The sequence below is a fragment of the Bufo bufo genome, chromosome 2, assembly GCF_905171765.1.
Source record: "Bufo bufo chromosome 2, aBufBuf1.1, whole genome shotgun sequence".
Classification (NCBI taxonomy): domain Eukaryota; kingdom Metazoa; phylum Chordata; class Amphibia; order Anura; family Bufonidae; genus Bufo; species Bufo bufo.
The window spans coordinates 210,444,251-210,467,587 of record NC_053390.1 but is presented as its reverse complement, the minus strand read 5'-3'; the positions used below and the strand labels follow the sequence as shown (position 1 = coordinate 210,467,587).

General features: G+C 43.8%; 1 protein-coding gene across 3 annotated transcripts in view; it reads right to left on the bottom strand.

Annotated features, from left to right (window-relative positions):
* The window catches only part of TCTN1 (tectonic family member 1), a 66,529-nt gene extending 44,861 nt beyond the window's left edge, over positions 1–21,668 (bottom strand). For 2 of the 3 annotated variants that reach the window (XM_040416085.1, XM_040416084.1), the window contains exons 1-9: positions 21,547–21,668; positions 17,061–17,215; positions 12,132–12,219; positions 9,772–9,878; positions 9,000–9,020; positions 8,659–8,784; positions 6,160–6,279; positions 3,025–3,107; positions 190–330 (exon numbers count right to left, since the gene is read on the bottom strand). In XM_040416085.1, the coding sequence (XP_040272019.1) occupies positions 190–330; positions 3,025–3,107; positions 6,160–6,279; positions 8,659–8,784; positions 9,000–9,020; positions 9,772–9,878; positions 12,132–12,219; positions 17,061–17,135 (761 nt within the window). In that variant the 5' untranslated portion in view covers positions 17,136–17,215; positions 21,547–21,668. The remainder of the gene's footprint in view (positions 1–189; positions 331–3,024; positions 3,108–6,159; positions 6,280–8,658; positions 8,785–8,999; positions 9,021–9,771; positions 9,879–12,131; positions 12,220–17,060; positions 17,216–21,546) is intronic. The other variant, XM_040416086.1, reaches the window with a different exon arrangement.
* Between the last annotated feature and the right edge of the window lie 1,669 nt (positions 21,669–23,337).

Sequence of the window (23,337 nt, the reverse complement as noted above, 5' to 3'; positions counted from 1 at the left end):
ACATTATTTTAACCCTTCTGCGTGTTGTGGTCTTTAGTCTATGGCTACAAGACAAAGTAAGGGAAATGACAGCTCCTATTGATGCTGATAGGGAACAGTCACATGGCACAACATAGGCCAACCATTGGTGAAGACAGTTGTGCCTAAATTGGCTTTGAAAAGGAAATTCTCATTATGAAGTCTCCTTACCGCAGTCTGCAGCCAGACATCATGTTATAACCAAATAGAACTGGAGTCCTGAGTCCTTCTCCTGCTAAACAGTTTTGGTCATTTGAGCTCTTGAGCAGAGTCAGTTGTCCAAATCTATTGGTACTCTGAACGATACCCGATTTATTCAAGTTTGTTAAGGACACATTTGACCAGATGAGATGAAATAATATTGAAACATCTCAAAGATTTAAGGGGTTGTCCAAGATAACAGAAAATCTCAGACATGCCCTGAATTAGGCAAAATAAAAAATGCTGCTATACTTACCTCTTCATCCTGAGAACAGGTCATCAATAGTAAAAAGCGGACAACCCCTTTAAATAACAAATCTGCAGCACCTTTTCTTTGAACTCTGCACTGCTTCATTTCTCTGTTATTCCTCCTAGTAAATAATGATTAAATTGACAACTGGGTGTTACCATGCCCCTTGTCAAAGGGGCGTGTCCCTAAACAGCCCGACACTGTCCAACTAGTGCTGACGGGAATGGTAGCACCCTGCAAGCAGTCTACATTGTAGTGGCGGTGCGGAGTTACAGCTTTTCATCCCATTCACTTGAATGAGAGATGGATCTGTAATTACCCTCAAACAGCTAATCGGCGGGGGTGCCGGCAGTCGGACCACTGATGTAGAATTGATGACCTATCCTGAGGTCATCAATATTATGAAACCGGAATACTCCTTTAATAAATGGACAGAAATATGAGTGCATTTATAGAAGTGATCTTACCTTTATTTAATAACCTTTGTGGCCTCACATCATAACTATGGAGCAATTTCAAGCTGTGTAAACTAGGACTTTGGATCACTCCTAGAAGACCTTTCCCTTCAATTCCTACCTGCATCTTATAGTTTATTTACTACACAACGAGAACTGCTGGGTGTGTGTCTGCACTGAAAGCACAGTGGGCATCATCATCTAAATGTGCAGTCATACAGTCCGCCTTCAGGAAGGATCGGGCTGCAGGAAACAGCCTAGATGGAGAGGACAGCGCAGTTCTCTAGATCTGAGCAATCAATCTTCCAGCTGTTAAATGTTATCTCATAAAGACAACTCCTATTGAGGACATCATAGAGAGGAGTCCCCAGCGATGGACCACCCCTGTACGAGCCAGAACTGATTGAGAGCCACATGCTCTAGTGACTCGGCCTGTCCCTGTAATACATGGTCCCCAGCGATGGACCACCCCTGTATGAGCCAGAACTGATTGAGAGCCACATGCTCTAGTGACTCGGCCTGTCCCTGTAATACATGGTCAACCATATATTTGGATGGCTGTCAAGTAATGTCATATTTCCTATGCAGTGGGAAATGTATGCCATACCCCGGCGATCAGCTGAGTGCCATGACTTTTATAGTGGCCTCTATAGAAAAAAATAATAATGGGATCATGAGATAACCCATATAAATTTTTTACATTAAGAGTATGTGCATGTCTAAAGGTCCATTTAGATGGGACGATACAGCAGGGGATTGTCAGAAAGGCAATCGCCTGCTCGTCAGTGAAGACCATTGTATTTACATGCAGCGATCTCCTCCACAGTATGAGGAGGAGCAATTGCTAATGCCATACAGTCCCCATACAGACTCGTTGCTTGTCGGCAGCACAGGTCAAATATCAGATTGTCGGGGTCCAACCCCCAGCATCAGCTTTGAAGCTCTATTTGAAGAGGCCACTCCAAGAGACCGTACACTGTATAGTGGCTTCTCGTGGTATTGCAGCCCATGCCAATTCACTTAGATGGGACTGAGCTGCACGTAGGCCATGTGACCAATGAATATGTTGTCCCTGGCGTAGGAAGAGGCCGGGCAGGGATGCCAGTAATCAGACCCCCACAGATCCAATACTGATGACCTATCCTCATACCGTACTTCCACTTTATTTAGCTTTCACATCGGCAGGTGGAAACCACATGAAGGACAAACATTCCTTGCTACGATTGACATCCCCAAAGCACTGTGCATTATGTGAGCAGCACATGGAGACACGCAGCTAACGAGTAAGCATTTTTTGCCTGCATAAACTAGTGTTTTTGCTTGTTTGTTGGCTGTTTTCACTGGGCAATGATTGTGAACCAGTGTTCTTATGAACGCTCATCCACCAAATCATTGGTCCATGGAGTTATGCCATGAATGATGAAAAAAATAAATAATCAGATATCATATAGCACAAGATTATTGCTTCAGCTGCTTTGCTCAATTCAGGGGGCATATCCTTTCTCAGGGGTGTATCATTTCTGCAGCAGCTCTCTCCCTGTAACTGGCACAGCTTCTAACACTAGATATGGCTGGTGGCATTTGGAACTGAGCATGTGCGACCACCTTAGGCTATTTTCACACTAGCGGCAAGACGGATCCGACAGGCTGTTCACCCTGTCGGATGCGTCCTGCCGCTATTTCGCCGTGCCGCCGCTTCGTCCCCATTGATTATAAATGGGACGGGGGTGGAGCTCTTGAGCAGCACGGCAGTTCGCGGTGAGAGGCTGCCGGACTAAAAAGTCGGACATGCAGGACTTTTAGTCCCCATTATAGTCAGTAGGGACCGATCCGTCCTGCCGCTAGTGTGAAAATAGCTTTAGATTAAACACCAGGGTGCACCATTACAATGAGATAAAGAGAATATCTCACAACTGGAGCAGTCTTGCAACAGAAAGTAAATTACGAAAGTAACTAGTTTCTCATGCTGAAAAAAATATATTAATTATGACAGAACCCTTTCAACATCGGTACTATAATGATCTTGTAAGCAATAACCACATGTGGCCCACAAAACCATGTACGCTTATATAAGTCAAACACCAAATTCAAAAAGGATATTGTGACAATTTAAACCCAGCAACCACAGGCAGCCCAAATACGTAGCCCGGATTCCCACTGAGAGGGGTGGGAGCTGTGCCATTCTGTAACAGAACAGAAGGTTAGTGCCATGGGTTTGATGGACACAAAGATAACACTTAGATCAATAAGACATTGTTGACTGTTGCATTAATATTTCTTATTCCTTTCAACTCAGAGAAAATAGTATTTACATCAGAAGCACAATCTGTACCAACGGCTTTGAGCAATCAGCAACTGTTTCTATGTCGGGTTAATGATTTCACAGGGAAAACAATATAAAATACTAATCCTCCATTAATCACCAGTTATCGCGGAAGGGAAGACAAGCACTGGATTAGCCAGACTCCTGTGAACTCTTCTCTCTATATCTTCTGCACCATGGTTCAGTTGTACAGTATCCAAACAGAAGCGCAAAGTTACAGCCATTATGCCATAAATGCAAAACCTTGATATAAAAAAGTCATAAGATTCTCCAAATAGCGCTCACATTCCGGGATCTGCCCTCTTACACACTAATATCTGGCAATCCACCATATTAGTAATATAATGCTGTACTACAGCCTTAAAGGGGTTCTCTGGGAATATGCATTAACTGGCTTCAGCGGTGACATGCTGCTTCTGGCCACGCCACCACTGAAGCCAATCATTGGCTGCAGCAGAGCATGCGATCATGCCCCTTGCAGCGCCGGAAGAGGACACAGAGCAGCAGGGAGCAGGGAAGTATGAATCTTCTGTTTTCAGAGGCAGGCTAGGGGAACTTGCTGAAAAATCTGTATTCCTGGAGACCCCTTTAAAAGAGTGCATCATCTATATAAATGTCATGTACTGCAAGGAGTTTCTACGCTTGAGCACTAATCTAGTATGGCCAATGTACTGCAATACTTGATCCCTATAGTATGGCTATATCAGGAATTTCCAGTATTGCAGTATGTTCAGTTCCCCGACTCCCCGAAACCCTCTACAGTCTTTTTTAGTTACATTCATCCAAATTTGTGAGCAGTGTTAGGACGCCTTCACAAGCGGCAGATTCTGCTGTAGAAACTTTTCTGCGACTGAAAATCAGTTCTGTTCATCTGAATAGGGTTGTTTTGGTGCGAAACAAATGAATTTCTGTAAACCACATTCAGGTGAATGGAAAAGATTTTCAGTGACAGAACATTTGGGATACATATATCATGGATGTCCGATCTGGAAAACTACTTTTTATATTTAAAGGGGTTCTGCACTATCCTCTGGATAGATCATCAGCATCTGATCGGCGGGGGTCCGACAGCCGGGACCGACGCCGATCGGCTGTTTGAGAAGGCAACGGCGCTCCAGTAGCGCCGCGGCCTTCTCACTGTTTACCGCCGGCCCACTGACGTCACGACTAGTATCAACTGGGCGAGGCTAAGCTCCATTTAAGTGAACAGAGCTTAGCCCTGCCCACGCTAGTTGATACTAGTCGTGACGTCAGTGGGCTGGCGGTAAACAGTGAGAAGGCCGCGGCTATACTGGAGCGCCGCTGCCTTCTCAAACAGCTGATCGGCGGGGGTCCCGGGTGTCGGACGCCCGCCGATCAGATGCTGATGATCTATCCAGAGAATAGATCATCAGTTAAAACAAAGTGCAGAACCCCTTTAAGCTGCCCCAACAACCAATTGCTGGTGGTCCAGATCCTGTAACCCCTGGTCGTTATTGCTGAGGGTACCTCCATGGAGACACTACAAAGGAAAAGTATGGGTAACGGTGTATGGTTGTGTTCAGTCTTCCAGAACTCCCTTTTACTTTGCTTCACTTATCTTTAACAGTGGTACTTTGGGGGAAATTCATTATTCCTCTAAGCCTGCTTTTGGATGCCATTGTGACTTTTCTAGTTGCAATTGGCATTCTAGACCGCCCTTGCCAATTTTACAAAAAGTGAGTGCAACGAGGGCAGAGTGTGGGCAGGGCCATGGGTCCCAGCTCATTCATCATTATTTATGTCGGAAAGGGATGTGAATAATGACAGAAATCTACGGTAGTTCCGATCTGCCACCGATTTCATTCCGGCGCACGGACTGCCAGAGGAGCCATGTCATTTATGATGAGGCCTGCGCCTAGCAGACGCCGGTCTTGATGAATTAGGGTTATTGTGCTCTCCATTCATATCTAAAGCCGAATTCAGAATTCTACCGATATGCCACTAAATGCATTGGGAGAACTCAGAAGAGAGCTATAACAGCAACTGGTGGAAAGTTTACAGGAGCCAAATATACACTCCCCAAAACTGAAATTGCAACACCAAAAAGGACAAGCCAAAAGGTAATGTAAATCGAGGAAGTACCAATGTTGCAAAGATCTGCGGATGATCACATTTTCAAGCACCTACCTCCATTCTATGGCTGAACTTCTAGTCTTCATTTGAGGTACACTAACATTGATTTGGTTGTGGAACCAGTGGTACAGCCATCGTTTTTCAACAGGACGCATGTTGCTCATGCTACGATAAGCAGCCTGTGTGGTCTAAATAGGATACCATGATCTGTGGCATCTCCAGACTGGTCCCCACAACTGGAACGTCACTGGATGACCATTGCAAACGCAGCTGCCAGCAGCGAATCTTGTGTGCTCAAGTGCATTCAACATGGCAGAACATTCCTCAGAAGTTTTGAAAATTTTTATTCCATTTTTTATAATATGCATATAATTAACATGTCTTTTGATCCCGTCATTTCTATAATTCCACAACTTTACCTTTTTGGTGCTGCAATTTCAATGTTGAGGAGCTAAGAATAATGTAAGATATCTACCAAATAGTACTTGTCACCAGGTTTATGCTGTCCAGACTGAGGACACTACAAACTGGTGACACTTAGTTTTCTGCGCTGTAATCTCTTAAATCCCTGTTGAGCCACTCCAGTGGAACCAAATCACTGCAGTCCACTCTGTAAAGAATGCTTTCAGGAGTACTTGTATTCAAGAGCTCCTGGCTCATTCATTTCATACGATTTTCCTGTAGAATATCATCCCATCAACAACCGATCAGATCCCTCCCTTCATTCTGTAACCTGACTTGCTGCTCTGGACAACAGGTCTAATTCCTCAACTGCAAAGCAACATATAGTGCTTAAATAAAAATGCAGCTTTCTGTACCTCAATGAAACGTATCTGGAAGTTCTGTTGGACCATGTTCTGGTCAATGGCTCCAAGAATAAAAGATGCCGCAATGCTTGTGATCTCCCCTTTATTTGTGTACGTAAACGTATAGCTTCCCTAAGGAATAAAACACAGCACCACGTCACATAATCATACATTAAGCCTGAAATGACAAACTTCTACCTTGCTCTGTAAATGTATGGTACTATTACTCAAATACGTACCTCTGACCAGATCAGAAAGCCCAGGATGCACGTGTAAGAGCTTCTTTATCATATCATAGAATTGTCCGTTAAAAGTTTCACTCATTCTACAATTTCCACAATTTCCACAATTTCCATAGAAAGTAAATGAGAGTTGTAGAAACATCATAGCATAGGCTGCTGCTGTAACCCCGACCACTTGTGACCACCACAAACAATGGTGGCCACCATCTAAGCTATCCATGCTAATGATCTTAGCATGGATGGCTTAGCTGGGAATACCTCTTTAAAGGAGCACCCCCAAAAACATGTCTTCTTTGACCCATTAGAAAAGTACATGATGTAAGTTGTGGTAATCTTCTTACTGGTGGCTGTAGTTATGAGATATCCACTTTGTTCTGGTCCTCAGCTGTCACCTGACACAGAGTCTAATGGGTGGACAGGAAGTCAGTTTCTCTATTCTTTCCCATGAGAGCCTTATTGTCAGTCCCAGGGTCGTAGGCACAGAATGGCCTATCCTTTACAGAACAGTCCTATCCTTGTCCGTAAAACATTCTATTTTTTTGCGGGGCCACAGAACAGACATACGGGAGTGCTGTCCGTATCTTTTGTGACCCCACTGAAGAGAATGGGTCAAAAAATGTGGATTGGATGGGGACCAAAAATATGTTCATGTGCATGAGTCCTTATAGGAATGAATAGAGAAATTGACACAGCTGAAGACCAGAACTAAAAAATAAAATAGCTCTGCATTCCTCACATTTACAAGCATGATGGAATGTGTAAAGGAAGCAAACAGAGCCTGAGATGGCTGTTGATGCAGCTACAATGGGGTCAACAGCTATCTTCACTGAGTCTATTAACATGCCAGCCGGTTGGATATGCTATTTCTATGGTGGCTGGAAGAAAAGTGGAAGTCACCTCGGCTCTTTACCTTGTAGAAAACATAGGATCAGAATTGATTTCACTGACACTTTCTGCCAAGTTGATTCCAGTCTGTGCGTCATACCATATTATTATACAATAAATATGAACACATTGGAGAAATGGAAGATCATATTTATAGACACTGCATAAGGCCTCATGCACATGACTACATGTATTGTATTTTGTGATCCTCAAATTGCGGATCTGCTAAATATTGATACTGTCCGCGTTTCATCTGCTTTTTTTGTGGACCCACTGACTTAAATGGGTCTGTGGTCTGCTTTTCTCAGCCAGGCTTAGGATATGTTCTATCTGTTTGCGTAATGGACAAATGGATGCAGAAAGCACACAGATCAAAATGCGGACCATGGACCCACTGAGAAATATGCTGATGGCCCACAGAACACATCCGTATTTTGTGGATCCGCTATTTGCGGACCGCAAAACAGATATGATCCTGTGCATGAAGCCTAATACATTAATGCCTAGGGAAAGCAGTCAGATAACCTTCAATGACGCTGGTATGCAGTCTAGTTTAAAGAAACCTTTCAGAAAAAACTGATACACTATGCTATGCCCAGAACAGGATCAGAGAGGAGGTGAACAGGTCCTGAATGTTAAAGGGGTTTTCTCATCTCAGACAATGGGGGCATAATGCTAGGATATGCCCCCAATGTCTTATAGGTGCGGGTCCCACCGCTGGGACCTGCACCTATATCGAGAACGGAGCACCGAAAGTGAAGGATCGTGCACTGCGCATGCGCAACCACCCTCCATTCAATTCTATGGGGCCGCCGAAAATAGCCGAGCGCTGCCCCATAGAAATAAATGTGAGCATGGGCCGCACAAGCGAGGCACGCTCCCATTCACTTCTATGGGAGAGGCGGAAATTGGCGCTTGGTGGTGGACAGACCCTGTCAAATCTGGGGTCCTCCAGCCACAGCGCTCCTCCCTCCGTTCTCGATATAGGTGGGGGTCCGCTGGGACCCACACCTATCAGACAAGGGGGGGGGGGGTATATCCTAGCGATATGCCCCCATTGTCTAAGATGGGAATAATATTGTGCAATTTTACTATAATGAACAAAATGAGTGACTAAATATGAGGCTCTGTTCTCATCATTGAGTTTCTGCCACAAGGCAGACATCACCAGGAACCAACAGAGTCCTTTGACTTAAATAAGGTCAGTCCATTGTGGTTCACATCATTTTTGACAGAAGGAATAGTGCTGCATTCAGTGCCATACCTCCTGCCCCCATGCAGATGAGGACAGGAGGTATTTGTCCAGCTTGTCATTTCAATACAGAACACTAACATAACATTAACATTCCTCCTGTGCCTTATACAGCACGGCATAACTTCTTACCCCAAGAACAACATCATTACAAATCCCTGTAGTGCTGTCATAGGAAGGTTCATAGTCACTAAGGTTTCCACGAAAGACCGCTCCATCCACAGATTTTACTGTAATAGCCTGAAGAGCCACATTAATCTGCAATAAAACAAAAAAAAACTGATCTCAAGACATTTACCGATAACCGGATACGTACATTGCAATATGATGTTTGCTAGAATGTGAAGTAAAATCACTGCTCAAAATGTAAAGACCAGCAGCGTCCGCATGAGAATGCTGCCCAAACAGAAATACGATTCTTCACACAAAATCATTAGCAGTACAAGATACTGAGCAGAATAAAAAATTCTTACCGCATTTTGTGAAGTAGGCACCTGCCATAATATGTAAAAAAAAACAACAAAAAAACATTTATTAGGAAGAAAAAGCCAAGACAAAATAAATCATGTTGAATAAATGATGTTTCAGAGAGTGGTCTTGGATGCATGCATGTACAGCATGAGACCTCCGAGGCCACAAATCATCTCTGCAGGAAAGAGCAGCAGCGCTAAAGGGGCAAGGAATTAAAAAAAAAAAAAAAAACAGTTCAGGAACTTTTTTAAAACTTTAAAACTTCTATCTTCTAAACCAGGCATGCTCAACCTGCGGCCCTCCAGCTGTTGCAAAACTACAACTCCCAGCATTCCCGGACAGCCTACAGCTATCGTCCTACAGAAGGGCATGGTGGGAGTTGTAGTTTTACAACAGCTAGAGGGCCACAGGTTGAGCATCCCTGTTCTAAACTATTATACCTCATCTAGAAATACCCATTTACCTCCTCAAGCTGCTTACTTCTGTTCCTGGCCCTTGTTATGCCAGGTAACAGCGCTCTGACTAACGGAATCGTACAGCGTTTTTGGGTGGACCGGAAGTCACTTTCTGTATTCTTTCCTAGGAGACATCTCATAGGAATGAACAGGGAAAGTGACTTTAGAGTAAGAAAGTTTGGGCAGAACTCAAGTATTCTGCACTCACTTCAGAAAATATCCCATTTTATATTTGCATTCTATGCAGAGCTGTGTAGTAAGCTGGATCTTCATATATAACGGATGATAATAATAATTAGTACACTTTTAAATTACTCACAGTCAAAACTCCAATGTTTCTGTAGGTTCCTAGAGTCAGGACAGAGATTGAGCAATTTTCAATCTGAATGTTTCGGGTACATGTGAAATCTTGGCTCTCCAGAAATCCTATTGAAAAGACCAGTTCATCCATGCAGTGTTCATATGCAAAGCACAATCCATTTGGCGGACAATACTGCCGATTACTTTCATTTTCAACCCACAGAACCATAACCTTTATATCAGACACAAAGAGCGAACAGAGAACACTGGGGCAGATTTTCTAATCCTATGTAAAACTTAGATAGGGAAAGCTATAGAGCAGACAGTCTGAGGGCTCATTCATACGACCGTGTGAAACACAAAACTGCAGAACGGGTGCGGACCCATTCATTTCAATGGGGCCGCAAAAGATGCAGACAGCGCACAGTGTGCTGTCCGTAACCGATGTTCCATTCCGCAGCCCTGCAACAAAGATAGAGCATGTCCTATTCTTGTCTGCAATCGGATAAGAATAGGCATTTTCTATTATAGTCTATATATAGTGGCGGCCATGTGCGGTCCGCAAATTGCAGAACGCACAAGGGCCGGTATACATGTTTTGCAGATCCGCAATTTGCGGACCGCAAAACACTACGGTCGTGTGACTGTAGCCTAAATTGGTGCCAGATTTATCACAGTGACTGATGCTGGATGATAAATCCGATGCCTATTTAGACTGTCTAGTCTACGTTTATCCCACATATTAGGCTATTTTCACACTAGCGTTTTTTTACGGATCTGTCATGGATCTGCAAAAACGCTTCCGTTACAATAATACAACCGCATGCATCCGTGATGAACGGATCCGGTTGTGTTAGGTCTTCTATAGCCATGACAGATCCGTCTTGAAAACCATTGAAAATCAGTGGGGGACGGATCCGTTTTCTATTGTGCTAGATTGTGTCAGAGAAAACGGATCCGTCCCCATTGACTTACATTGTCTGCCAGGACGGATGCGTTTGGCTCTGCAGGCACCGTTTTGGTGTCCGCCTCCACAGCAGAATGGAGACTGATCGGAGGCAAACTGATGCATTCTGAGCGGATCCTTTTCCATTTAGAATACATTAGGGTAAAACTGATCCGTTTTGGACCTCTTGTGAGAGCCCATGACGGATCTCACAAACGGAAAGCCAAAACGATAGGATGAAAATAGCCTAACTAGCTGGCTTCATTTACACCAGAATTTTATGACAGTTCTGGCACACTTTTGGTACACGGTGTTGCTTCTCCTTTTCTGCTAAGCAATGCCCCCTTGTCAGGTGTGACAGAAACCATTAATAAAATGTAGTGCAAGTCATGTGTCCCAGAATTCTGACACATTTGCAATATTAAAAGGGGTTATCTGGGAAATGATAACCTATCCTCAGGATAGGTCATCGTTATCACATTAGCGGGGGTCCCGGCATCCTCGCCGATCAGCTGTCTCAGGGAGCCGCTGTTGGGGTCCATTCACACGTCCGCAAAATGGGTCTGCATCCGTTCCGCTATTTTGCGGAACGGGTGCAGACCCATTTATTTTCAATGGGGCTGGAATGTGCTGTCCATATTCGTGGATCTGCACTTCCACATCTGTTCTTCCGTTTCCGCAAAAAAATAGAACATGTCCTATTCTTGTCCGCAATTGAACAGGGACGTATGTGCGCTAAGAGCTTCCATTATTCATGTATACTCATTTATAGTCGGTATTGTACCACTTTTATTTAGAATGACCCCCATTTCTTAGCTCTATTGTTTGTATATATAACTGTGTGCAGCCATTTTGTTTTTGTAATTATGTTTGCCTCATTAATATGCACCTGTAATTCTGAAGGTTTTAGTCTAAATTTTCTTGCAGCATTTTCTATTATAGTGACGGCGATGTGCGGTCCACAAATTGCGGAATGCACATTGCCAGTGTCCGTGTTTTGCGGATCCGCAAAACACTTACGGACGTGTGAATGGACCCTTATAGTAAGTGATGCAGGCTCCCGGCAGCTCTCCAAGGATAGCGCTGCACATTGTATAGTGGTAGTGCTTGTTTAGGAGCTCAGCCCCATTGATTTTAGCAGTGCTGCAATCAGGCCACGTGACTGATGTACAGTGATGTCACTGGTCTAGGAAGAGGCTGCGGCGCACAAGGCCTCTTCTAACAGTTGATCGGCGGGGGTTCCAGGTGTCCCCCCCTCCCCCAAAAAAAATATTTTTTTACTGGATAACCCCTTTAAATGTGCCTCAATCTATCAATCCCAAAGCAGGTGTGAACTTCATATTGGTGATTTAGATAGATTTGTGAAACATTGGGGGGAAAATAATACAATAAAATAATAAAACTGAATCTTCACAAATTGTAAACAGTCTTACCTACTGGGTTACTGTCTGTGCATTCACTTGTACCCAGAGGAGCAGGGACTTTAAAGTAAGAGTCCAGAGTCAGGATGGGAGAACCATACTAAAAAACAAACAAAACAAAAAAAACACATGATATATATATATATATATATATATTTATTTATTTTTTTTTTATTTTTTTTTTTTATATCTTTTTTTTATTTATTTTTTACTCTGAGCAATGGATTAAATTCAATGGCCATGACACTAATAAAGAGAAATACAATTTTGATGTCAGTAATGTTCTTGAAAGTGATGACAAACATGCGGGGATGATACGAGATTTATACCGTTATGTCCTGAGCATTCGCCACAACAATGTAAGCATTATAAAGAGGGGAGAGAAGACAATTGGGTAGGCTGAAGACTGACTGATCTGTCGTAAGGGCTGTTTAAAAAGAGGACACATCATTACTCCTGATGATTCTGGTTTAGTAAATATGCATGCCCCCAATGAAATAACCATTCTTGAGCATTTTTTCATAGCCTTGTGTTGTGCCGTCCCTCTGTTATTCCTCCTGAATAAACTGACAACTGGACATTAGCACCCCCTCTCTTTACAGGGTAGACTACGCAGTTTAGGTCATTCATTATACATAAAGATTAAGTGTTTGCTTGATTTTAAAGTGTGGGAAACAGGTTTCTCTTGTTTAGTAAAGATAAGCAGGATATTGAGCTCATCATCTGCCTACGACATACTGTCTACAAGGGCTGGGCTATGTGCGAATGTGCAGATTTACATAGAAAGAGGAACTAAACCTCTGTCTGTGGTATCTCAGCCACACAAATAACCAACAGTAAAATAGAATAGAAACGCAACAAAAAGTAAAAGTCTCATCGCAGTTTATTATATTTGTATCATCACACAAACCCTTCCACTGAAATGACTTTAAAGGGGTTATCCTAGTTTTGACTTATCCTCAGGATAGGTCATCAGTATCAGATCTGGGGGGGGGGGGGGGTGTAAACCCAGGACCCCCGCCAATCAGCTGTTAGAAGAGGCCTTGAGCGCCGCTGCCTGTTCCTGTACATCAGTCACGTGGCCTAGTTGCAGCTGAGCCTCGTTCAAGTCATTGGGGCTGAGCTGCAATGCCAAGCACTGCCACTATACTATGTACAGCGCTGTCCTTGGCACCAGGACTCCGGTGAGCACAGCGGCTCCCTGACACAGCTGATCGGCGGGGGGCCGGTACTTGGACCCCTGCTGATGTGATAATGATGGCCTATCCTGAAGAGAAGGTTCATTTCAGACGAGCGGGTCCACTGTGGAAAACACGCCCTGTGTGGGAGCTTGATTTCACGTTATGGACACTGGTCTTTGTTACAGGATCACATGGCATTGTACTGATTTATAATGTGTGTATCTTCATGACCCGTATCTACTGACTTACGGTATAGGGACATAATGCTGTCACTATAAATCAGTAGATGCAAGGTTGGGCAGAGACACACACCATTATAAATCATTAGAATGTAATCCGATACTGTGAAAGGAGCTGTTTCCATAGCGGGAAATCATGCTCACCCACTTTTTTCCACACTGAACACACTTGTCTGAAATTACCCTAAAGGTCTATATTTAAAAAAAAACTGCAATTATGTCCTTTTATGCCTTAGGGGTCACTCTTCTGTGCACTTTATGCTGTTTCTATACGCCTAAGAGATTCCATGCTGTTTTAAGAAGCCATGTTGAATCCATCTAGGCATGAATATGGTGGCACCAGCTAAAAGATGACCCTGCCCTGCCAACTCTTATGATTTGCAGTGTGGTTATGCTTTAATTTCCCAATACCGGCAGTGGTATTATACAGCAGGTCTGACTCAAGAGCAGAGTTGACGCTTAAACCTACTTTACGGAGACTTTTTTTTTCTAAGTTCATAGGAGGCCCACCCCATTCTTGGATCCGGTGCTGAGTGCTGTCGTGTCCCCCTCTTTCAGCCAGTCCAGCCCCCTCTACTGCGTGTCTGTTTGCCACAGCAACCTGAGCCATCCTGATGACGTCACCCTGGTAGGGTATTTAAACCCAACATGGCCAACCGGATACCGCCTGATAATTCAGGATAGTGCCCAGCGAGCATCCTGTCTACTAGGTTATAGCCATTGTGGATATTCTTTTCTGGTCATTGTTTTCTGGACGCATTCCCTGTGTACAGCCTCAGTTCTGCTCCATTGCTGCATCAGCTCTCTTACATTACTGCTTCAACTCTGCTACACTACAGAATCAACTCTGCTACACTGCAACTTCAACTCTACCTCATCGCAGTATCAACACCACTACTCCTACCTATTCACCGGACTGCATCAGGTCTGCATTCCACCACACCGGTTTTCCGGTCCAACTACATCTGTCCCTCTGCACCAGTGCCGCCTATCTCTGAGGATCAATGCCTGCTATTCCGGACAAGAGGATCCGCCTCGCCAGGTGAAAACTTAACAGCAACCAGATGCTATTGATCAGGACTCCTCCAGATTTGCTGGCTTTTCAGAAGAAAGCAGTTCTTCGAAAAGCGTGCTATCCTGTTGGACACCAAATGATCCATGCTGGTCATCACAGCCATCATCTCCTCAGGTGTATTCTTCTCAGGCTATCGCCTGGCCTCCTGTTACTGGCTATATGTTCCAGGCCATAGGGTACCTCACATATCTCATCTCCAGACAAGCTTCAATGACTACTGTGTACCTGTCATAACCCTAGGGTGGCAACTAGTGTAAGCCCCATCTTGTTTTTTAGGACAGCCTGGTCCCCAAACTACGGTAGGCTTCGTACACTCTATCCACATATGGGTCCTGCGGTCTTTTTTCTTGGGACTCTGATCAACTGGGTGCAATGTTTTTCTCAGCCTCTTGCAACAGATCAATTTTGCTTGGAACTACTGATCTGTCTACAAGTCTCATCAGAAAGATCTCTCCTACAATCCCATACAAACTGGTGCTTCACTGTTATTGCAGACCGCCCTCCTCCTTGAGAAGAGCTCCTGGAAGGCTACACTGACTGACTATAAACATTGTTCTTCACAGTAGGAATGCTGGAATTTTCCTACTGTTTCTATCATTACACTAAATGTTTATACTGTATACTGATACCAGTGCTTCTCCCCTTTTGACTTTTTGTGTTTGCTGATGTTTTGCATACATGCACTCCTCTTTAGACAGTAAAAAATGCAGTAAAAACAGATCAAACATAAACAGTATAAACCACTTAAGAACAAAATAAGAGTAAGAACAAAGTCAGCATGGGTTTTAAGTAGAGTGTTTTACAAAACCAAGATAGTTATGAAGGTACTTCCACTATACTTAAAGGGAACCTGTCACAGTGAAGTTGGTGGAGCTGAGCAGATTGATATATAGATTTATGGGAAAACATTCAGTAAAACCTGTAATTTATACATTTAGATTTCTACTCATTCTGGGCTTTGAAATCCAGGAGTCGGTCCTATCTGTGATTGACAGCCTTCCCTCTATGACTGTGTATACAGAGATAGCTGTCAATCACTGATGGGACCGCCTCTCCGACTTCAAAGCCCAGAATGAATAGAAATGTAAATGAATAAAACACAAGTTTTACTGAATCTTTCCCCATAAAACTATATATCAATCTGCTCAGCTCCTCCTGCTCTATAACAAACTGCCCGTAACTTATATTGCATTTACGTTGTGACAGGTTCCCTTTAAGCAAAGTCATTGCTAACAGAATTAAAAGATGAGAAAAAGTTAAAGTGGTATCCTGGTATCTAAAACTTGACTCCCACTTAAAGAACACAGTTCAGATTCAAAATACTCAATATATAGTAATAAAATCTTTTCAGCAATATTCTTTGTCATTGGGGAGAAAACTGAACTGAACGAAACAGAATGCACTAAAATGCATTCCGTTCCGTTTGGTTGCACTCCCATCGCGGACAGAATAACGCTGCAAGCAGCGTTTTTCTGTCCGCGATGTGGTGCGGAGCAAGATGGATCCGTCCTGACACACAATGTAAGTCAATGGGGACGGATGCGTTTTCTCTGACACAATAGAAAATGGATCCGTCCCCCATTTACTGTCAATGGTGTTCATGACGGATTCGTCATGTCTATAGAAGACATAATACAACCGGATCCGTTCATGACAGATGCATGCGGTTGTATTATGGTAACAGAAGCGTTTGTGCAGATCCATGACGGATCCGCAAAAAACACTAATGTGAAGGTAGCCTTAGACGTTTAGGATGCTCTTTCACACGAGCATATCCACTGTGGGAATCGCGCTCTGTGTGAGAGAGGGATCGTGTGTTCTGGACTACAGAAGCGCATGGCAATATCATGATTGACAGTGCTGTGTGCCTCTGCCAGACCTTTCCATAACTGAATCATATTGACATAAAGCTGTCACAGAAAGGTCAGGCAGAGGCACACAGCATTATCAATCATGCTTCTGTAGTCCAGAACGCACAAACCCTCTCCCACATAGAGTGTAAATCCCTTAGTCTTGTACTGTTGCTCTGCCCATACCAGTCGTGTCACCATCGGTCAAGTTTCTCATCTAAAAGCCGGAACACCCCTACTCTCCTTCCTTTTATATGATTACAGCACTGGCACAGTATTCGCTCCATTTGCACTTTCACTGTATATAGATGATGCATTTTTGTGCATATGTTTGGATTAGGCTGCAATACTGGTGATATATGTAATTCTTGCATTTCTTCAATTCTGAACTTGTGATTTTTTTTTACCTCCTGACCCACTTTGGCTATAACTTATTTATATCCTGCGGATGTGCCATTATTATTTTATGAGGTGCTTGACGAGAGTTTCTTTTTATTTGTTTTTAATCTGCTTTATATAAGATTGTGATATTTTTAAATACTTCAGATGTGCATGTTTTTTACTGTGCCTCTTGTGAGATCATAATATTATATTACCTCATATTTTGATGCATTGCGGGCTTCAGATGAGCCAACTAGGCTTTGAACGTAACTTTCACTGTTAAAGTCCATTCCACCAAATTGCTTGACAAGACTCTCAAAGTTTGCCTCTGTTGGTTCATCTGGGGTTATGAAGGACAATGCTGGCTGGTCTAGAGCAAAAATTATTGAAATATATAGAAATCATGAAAATATTTTTTCTTCTTAGATTTTACACAAGACTACTTTACACATTGTCTCTTTTAGGGTTTTGTAGCCAGACACATTCTGGAACTTTTTACCTTCAAAATAAATCTTAAAAACTATGTAAACATAATTTGACCCTTTAGAGGAAAAAATAACTAAAATAACTATTGAAAGGTATTTACAGTGCCTTGCAAAAGAATTCACCCCCTTGAGTTTTTTCGTATTTTGTTACATTACAGCCTTAAGTTACACGTTTTGTTAATCAGAATTTTATGTAATGGATCAGAACACAATAGTTTAAGTTGGTGAAGTGAAATGAGAAAAATATATAAATAAAACTATTGTTTAGAAAAAGAAAACAGAAAATTGGCATGTGCGTATATATTCACCCCCTTTGTTAGGAAGCCCATAAAAAGCTGTGGTGCAAACTATTACCTTCAGAAGTCACATAATTAGTGAAATGATGTCCACCTGTGTGCAATCTAAGTGTCACATGATCTGTCATTACATATACACACCTTTTTTGAAGGGCCCCAGAGGCTGCAACACCTAAGCGAGAGGAATCACTAACCAAACACTAACGCAAAATACAAATGCAATAGCACTCTGCAACCAGCATTCTGCCCTGACTCTATGCTGGATGCGGCATTGGTGTACATTTTGGCCAAAGCGTAATAAGCCACTCACCACGTCAAGGTCGCCTCTATAGAGTGGTCCCTAACTCTTGTTCCTACCTGTTCATGGGCCATGACAGCCACATAAAATCCAGGGAATGCAGGTGCAGCATGCACGCCAAGCACACTCTGCTTTTAACCCCGTCCGGTGCCATTACAGCTTTCATCGGATCCAGGGATGCAAGTACCAACATGCATGCTGAGCCCACTATATACTTCTCCTGGAGCCAAATGGCTACTGGTAGGTACTATATAAGCAGACTCAGTTTTATACTGACTTTAAAACCAGCCTCCAGGACAGATTGACTGGTCAGGTGTGCATGACTGCATGGAGACCAAGGAAGACCAAGGAACTCTCCAAACAAGTCAGGGTTAGGTCATAAAAAAAATATCCAAATCTTTGATGATCCCCAGGAGCACCATCAAATCCATCATAACCAAATGGAAAGAACATGGCACAACAGCAAACCTGCCAAGAGACGGCCGCCCACCAAAACTCACAGACCGGGCAAGGAGGGCATTAATAAGAGAGGCAGCACAGAGACCTAAGGTAACCCTGGAGGAGCTGCAGAGTTCCACAGCGGAGACTGGAGTATCTGTACATAGGACGACAATAAGCCGTACGCCCCATAGAGTTGGGCTATATGGCAGAGTGTCCAGAAGAAAGCCATTACTTTAAGCTGAAAACAAAAAGGCACGTTGTGAGTTTGTGAAAAGTCATGTGGGAGACTCCCAAGTTGTATGGAGGAAGGTGCTCTGGTCTGATGACACTAAAATTAAACTTTTCGGCCATCAAAGAAAACGCTATGTCTGGCGCAAACCCAACACATCACCCAAAGAACACCATCCCCACAGTGAGACATGGTGGTGGCAGCATCTTGCTGTGGGGATGTTTTTCAGCAGCCGGGACTGGGAAACTGATCAGAGTTGAGGAAAAGATGGATGGTGCTGAATACAGGGATATTCTTTAGCAAAACCTGTACGTGATTTGAGGCTAGGACGGAGGTTCCCCTTCCAGCAGGACAATGATCCCAAACACACTGCTAAAGCAACACTTGAGTGGTTTAAGGGGAAACATGTTAATGTGTTGGAATGGCCTAGTCAAAGGACAGATCTCAATCCAATAGAAAATCTGTGGTCAGACTTAAAGGGATTCTGTCATCAGATTTTACCCCTATAACCTAAACATATGCTCATGTCCAGACTAATGAGAAGAATCACTGTGGCTCTATTTGCCCAAAAAACAGGTTTTTATAACCTGTTAATCACTTACTTAAGGTGCCCAAGGGGAGGTCCGTTAATACAGGGTGCCCGCCCGCACCCCTTGCCGTCCGGTGCCCAGCGCCGCCTTCCCTGTCTTCAGCGCCGCCTCCGCAATCCTCCCCGTCCCTCTGCCAGATCCACGCCTGTGCGGACTCCTGGCAGCGGCTTCGTTGAGCGAAGTGCGCATGCGCCGGCCTGACGCGCACTTCGCTCAACCCTGATATGACCTGCAGATTGGCTGAGCCTAGTGCGCAGGCGCAAGGGGTGCGGGCGGGCACCCTGTATTAACGGACCTCCCCTTGGGCACCTTAAGTAAGTGATTGACAGGTTATAAAAACCTGTTTTTTGGCCAAATAAAGCCACAGTGAGGTTTAATAAAGGCCAGCTTAGGATTCTTATTAGTCTGGACATGAGCATATGTTTAGGTTATAGGGGTAAAATCTGATGACAGAATGCCTTTAAAGATTGCTGTTCACAATCGCAAAACATCCAACCTGAAGGAGCTGGATCAGTTTTGCAAGGAGGAATGGGCAAAAATCCCAGTGATAAGATGTGGCAACTGCTCATAGAGACTTATCCAAAGCAACTTGGAGCTGTGATTGCCGCAAAAGGTGGCTCTACTAAGTATTGACTTTAGGGGGGTGAATAGTTATGCACATTGACCTTTTCTGTTATTTTGTCCTATTTGTTGTTTGCGTCACAATAAAAAAAAAGCAAACATCTTCAAAGTTGTGGGCATGTTCTGTAAATTAAATGATGCAAATCCTCAAACAATCCATGTTAGGCTACTTTCACACTACCGTTCAGAGCGGGTCCGTCTGGTGTCTGCTCAGACGGATCCGCTCCTATAATGCAGACGTTTGTATCCGTTCAGAACGGATCCGTCTGCATTATAGCTTAGAAAAAATTCTAAGTGTGAAAGTAGCCTGAACGGATCCGTCCAGACTTTACATTGAAAGTCAATGGGGGACGGATCCATTTGAAGATTGAGCCATATTGTGTCATCTTCAAACGGATCCGTCCCCATTGACTTACATTGTAAGTCTGGACGGATCCGCTTGCCTCCGCACGGCCAGGCGGACACCCGAACGCTGCAAGCAGCGTTCAGGGGTCCGCTTGCTGAGCGGAGGCTGAACGCCGCCAGACTGATGCATTCTGAGCGGATCCGCGTCCACTCAGAATGCATTGGGGCAGTACGGATGCGTTCGGGGCCGCTTGTGAGCCCCTTCAAACGGACCTCACAAGCGGAGCCCCGAACGCTAGTGTGAAAGTAGCCTAAATTCCAGGTTGTGAGGCACCAAAATGCGAAAAAAGTCAAGGGGGGGGGGGGGGGGGGGGGTGTGAATACTTATGCAAGGCACTGTATGTGGGGATGCTGTAAGAATCGCTGTATGTTATGAGAGACAAACATTACAGTGGTCTCACGATGCTTCCGCACATACATGCAGCAGGTACCTGTGATCATGGACCTCTATAGATTCCTAGTCATGTGAATAGGAAGTTCAGAGGATTGGTATTTTGACAACCCCATATTTGTATTACATGGCAGTTGTCAGTATGGGCATGAATCCTAACCAATCTGGCATCCTACTTGCCTGCATACTGAAGACAAAAGGAATTATACTGTTGGATAAAAGTTCATAAAGTGAAAGCTCTGCTGTATTTGTAAGAGCATTATAATAAACCTGCCTCAAGGACCATGAAAGTCAGTGCTTCTCAGGCCTTTTGTGACCTGTATAAATAGGATTTGTTTCTAGCAGGCAAATTTGGTCATCCCTATCCGACACCCGGGACCCCCGCCAATCAGCTGTTTGAGAAGGCACCGGCGCTATTGTGGGGGCCGCGGCCTTCTCTCAGCTTTTCCTAGGCCAAGGGACATCACGTTCAAGTAAATGGGGCTGAGAGCGATACCAACCACAGTCGCGATAAAATGTACAGCGCTGTGCTTTGTAAGCTGCGAGAAGGTCACAACGCTCACAGGAGAACCAGTGCCTTCTCAGACAGATGACTGCCGGGGGTCCTGGGTATTAGACCCTCCACCGATCAGAGGATAGGTCATCAGTTAAAAAGTCTTTAAAAGGGTTCTCGGGGACTTAAAAATAGAAAACCTAAGGATGACAGGTTATTAAAATCAGATCTCTGGGGGTCCGACTACTGGCACCCACACCGATCAGCTAAAAGTAGTAACAGGGTACCAAAATTTGCACAGTTCCTTAAACTATATAGCAGTCGGGAAAAGTACTGCAAGCTCAGTCCCATTCACAAACCCGATCCCTAGTTCTGAGAGGCCAGGTGCTACTCATTTTTACTCTCACATTTGCAATTTCTGCTCTTTTTTTCCATATTTTAGCAGCACTCACAGTTCGTTGCTTGGATGCAGAATATATTGGGGTTCACTACTTCCACGGCTTCTGTTACTCTTTGAAGGACATTTGAAGTACTGATAGAATACAGAACTGCTTCACGATTACAGAGTTGGCTGTCACCACTGTAAGAACAAAAACGAAAAGCATGAAAAATAATTTGGAGAAAAAAAAAATAATAAAAAATGGGCAAGTCAGTGTTTTCACATATTGTATTTCATTTCATGAGATTGACGGGACAGATTATGTTCATATGCCTTATATAAATGTGCACTACGAGCCAGAATGGAATGGCACTGTGTGTAGCTCTCGCCTTGGTGGATTTGGCCAGTCCGCGGCCATTAAGTTGAATGGTGGGCATGTAATACGACAGGGCAAAAACATGGCCTGATGCAGGATAGTGTGGATTAGAGAGATCAGACCCATGGTGATCAGGCAGGGTCCATCACAAGACTTTTTTTGATAGTATATGTTGTTTGAAGTCATCTAAAGAAAATGTTTAAAAAAAAAAAAAAAAAAAAAAAAAAAAAAAACATTTCCCCCGCCGCTCTCAAGCTGATGCTTGGTTCCATGACAGTCTTTGGTGGTCATTTATCAAACTGGTGTAAAGTAGAACTGGCTCAGTTGCCCATAGCAACCAATTAGATTCCACCTTTCATTTTTCACAGCTCCTTTGGAAAATGAAAGGTGGAATCTGATTGGTTGCCATGGGCAACTGAGCCAGTTCTACTTTACACCAATACCAAGCACAACCACTATACAATGTAGGGTGCTGTGCTGCGAGAAGGCCATGGTACTGACAGGAGCGCCGGTGCCTTCTCAAACAGCTGATCGGCATGGGTCCTGGGTGTTGGACCCCACCGATCAGATACTGATCACCTATCCGGAGGATAAAAAATAAAAAAAACTCGTAAAACCCTTTTAAATCTCGGAATAACCTAAGACTGTTGGACACAATAAAGAGCTACCATTTTGGCCACAATAGTAACAAGGTTCTGGGGCTAATCTACGCTGCGCTATGCTGTTTGTGTAGCCCTCATTCACTGATTTGGGAGTTCGGAAACAGCATTACACGGACCCCTTGGCTGCTTCTGTAACTCCCACAAACACTAGACTCAGATTACTGGGGTTATTCCAGTCTCAGCCATGAAAGGCTAATGGAAATAACCCTTTAATCACGGCAGGACAGAGAAGAGAAAGGGTTTTGAGCACGTTCTAGAAGTCTTGCATTCTGGAAACCAGTAGATGTCTGAGATGACTTCCCCAATGTCATCTTCTCAGTTGTAGCTTCCACACATCACGAGATCACTTTGACTGGATCTCCTTTAAGGTTTGCCTAATGGCTCCAAGTGTAACATGCTAAATATATGCATCAGTGTACAAAAATACACTAGAAGGTATAAGAATGGAAAATGAATGGTCAGATGGATCTTGGCTGGTGGGACAATGGACAAGTGCCAGGTCAGTTTTTGAATACGCTGACGGGTTGAGACACTTTTTTCTGACATGCTTGCCAAGGAGGCGGAGATTAGTGGGAACGGGTGGAGCTTCACAGGAAAGGGGGCAGTGCCTACAATGTGCTATTTTGCGCCACTTTCTGTCTGAAAGTAAGCCAACCAATAGTTGGTAGAGTCAGAGAAAAGTGTCTATCCCTGCGTCCAGCCTGAGCCCCTGTGATAAATCTGGTGCAGGTCTATGCAGCCAGTCTAAGCCTAAGTCATCTATAGGGAAAGGAAATCTTTGCTCATCAATGCTTTATTATTGTGCGTTTGTGATATAGGATATCCT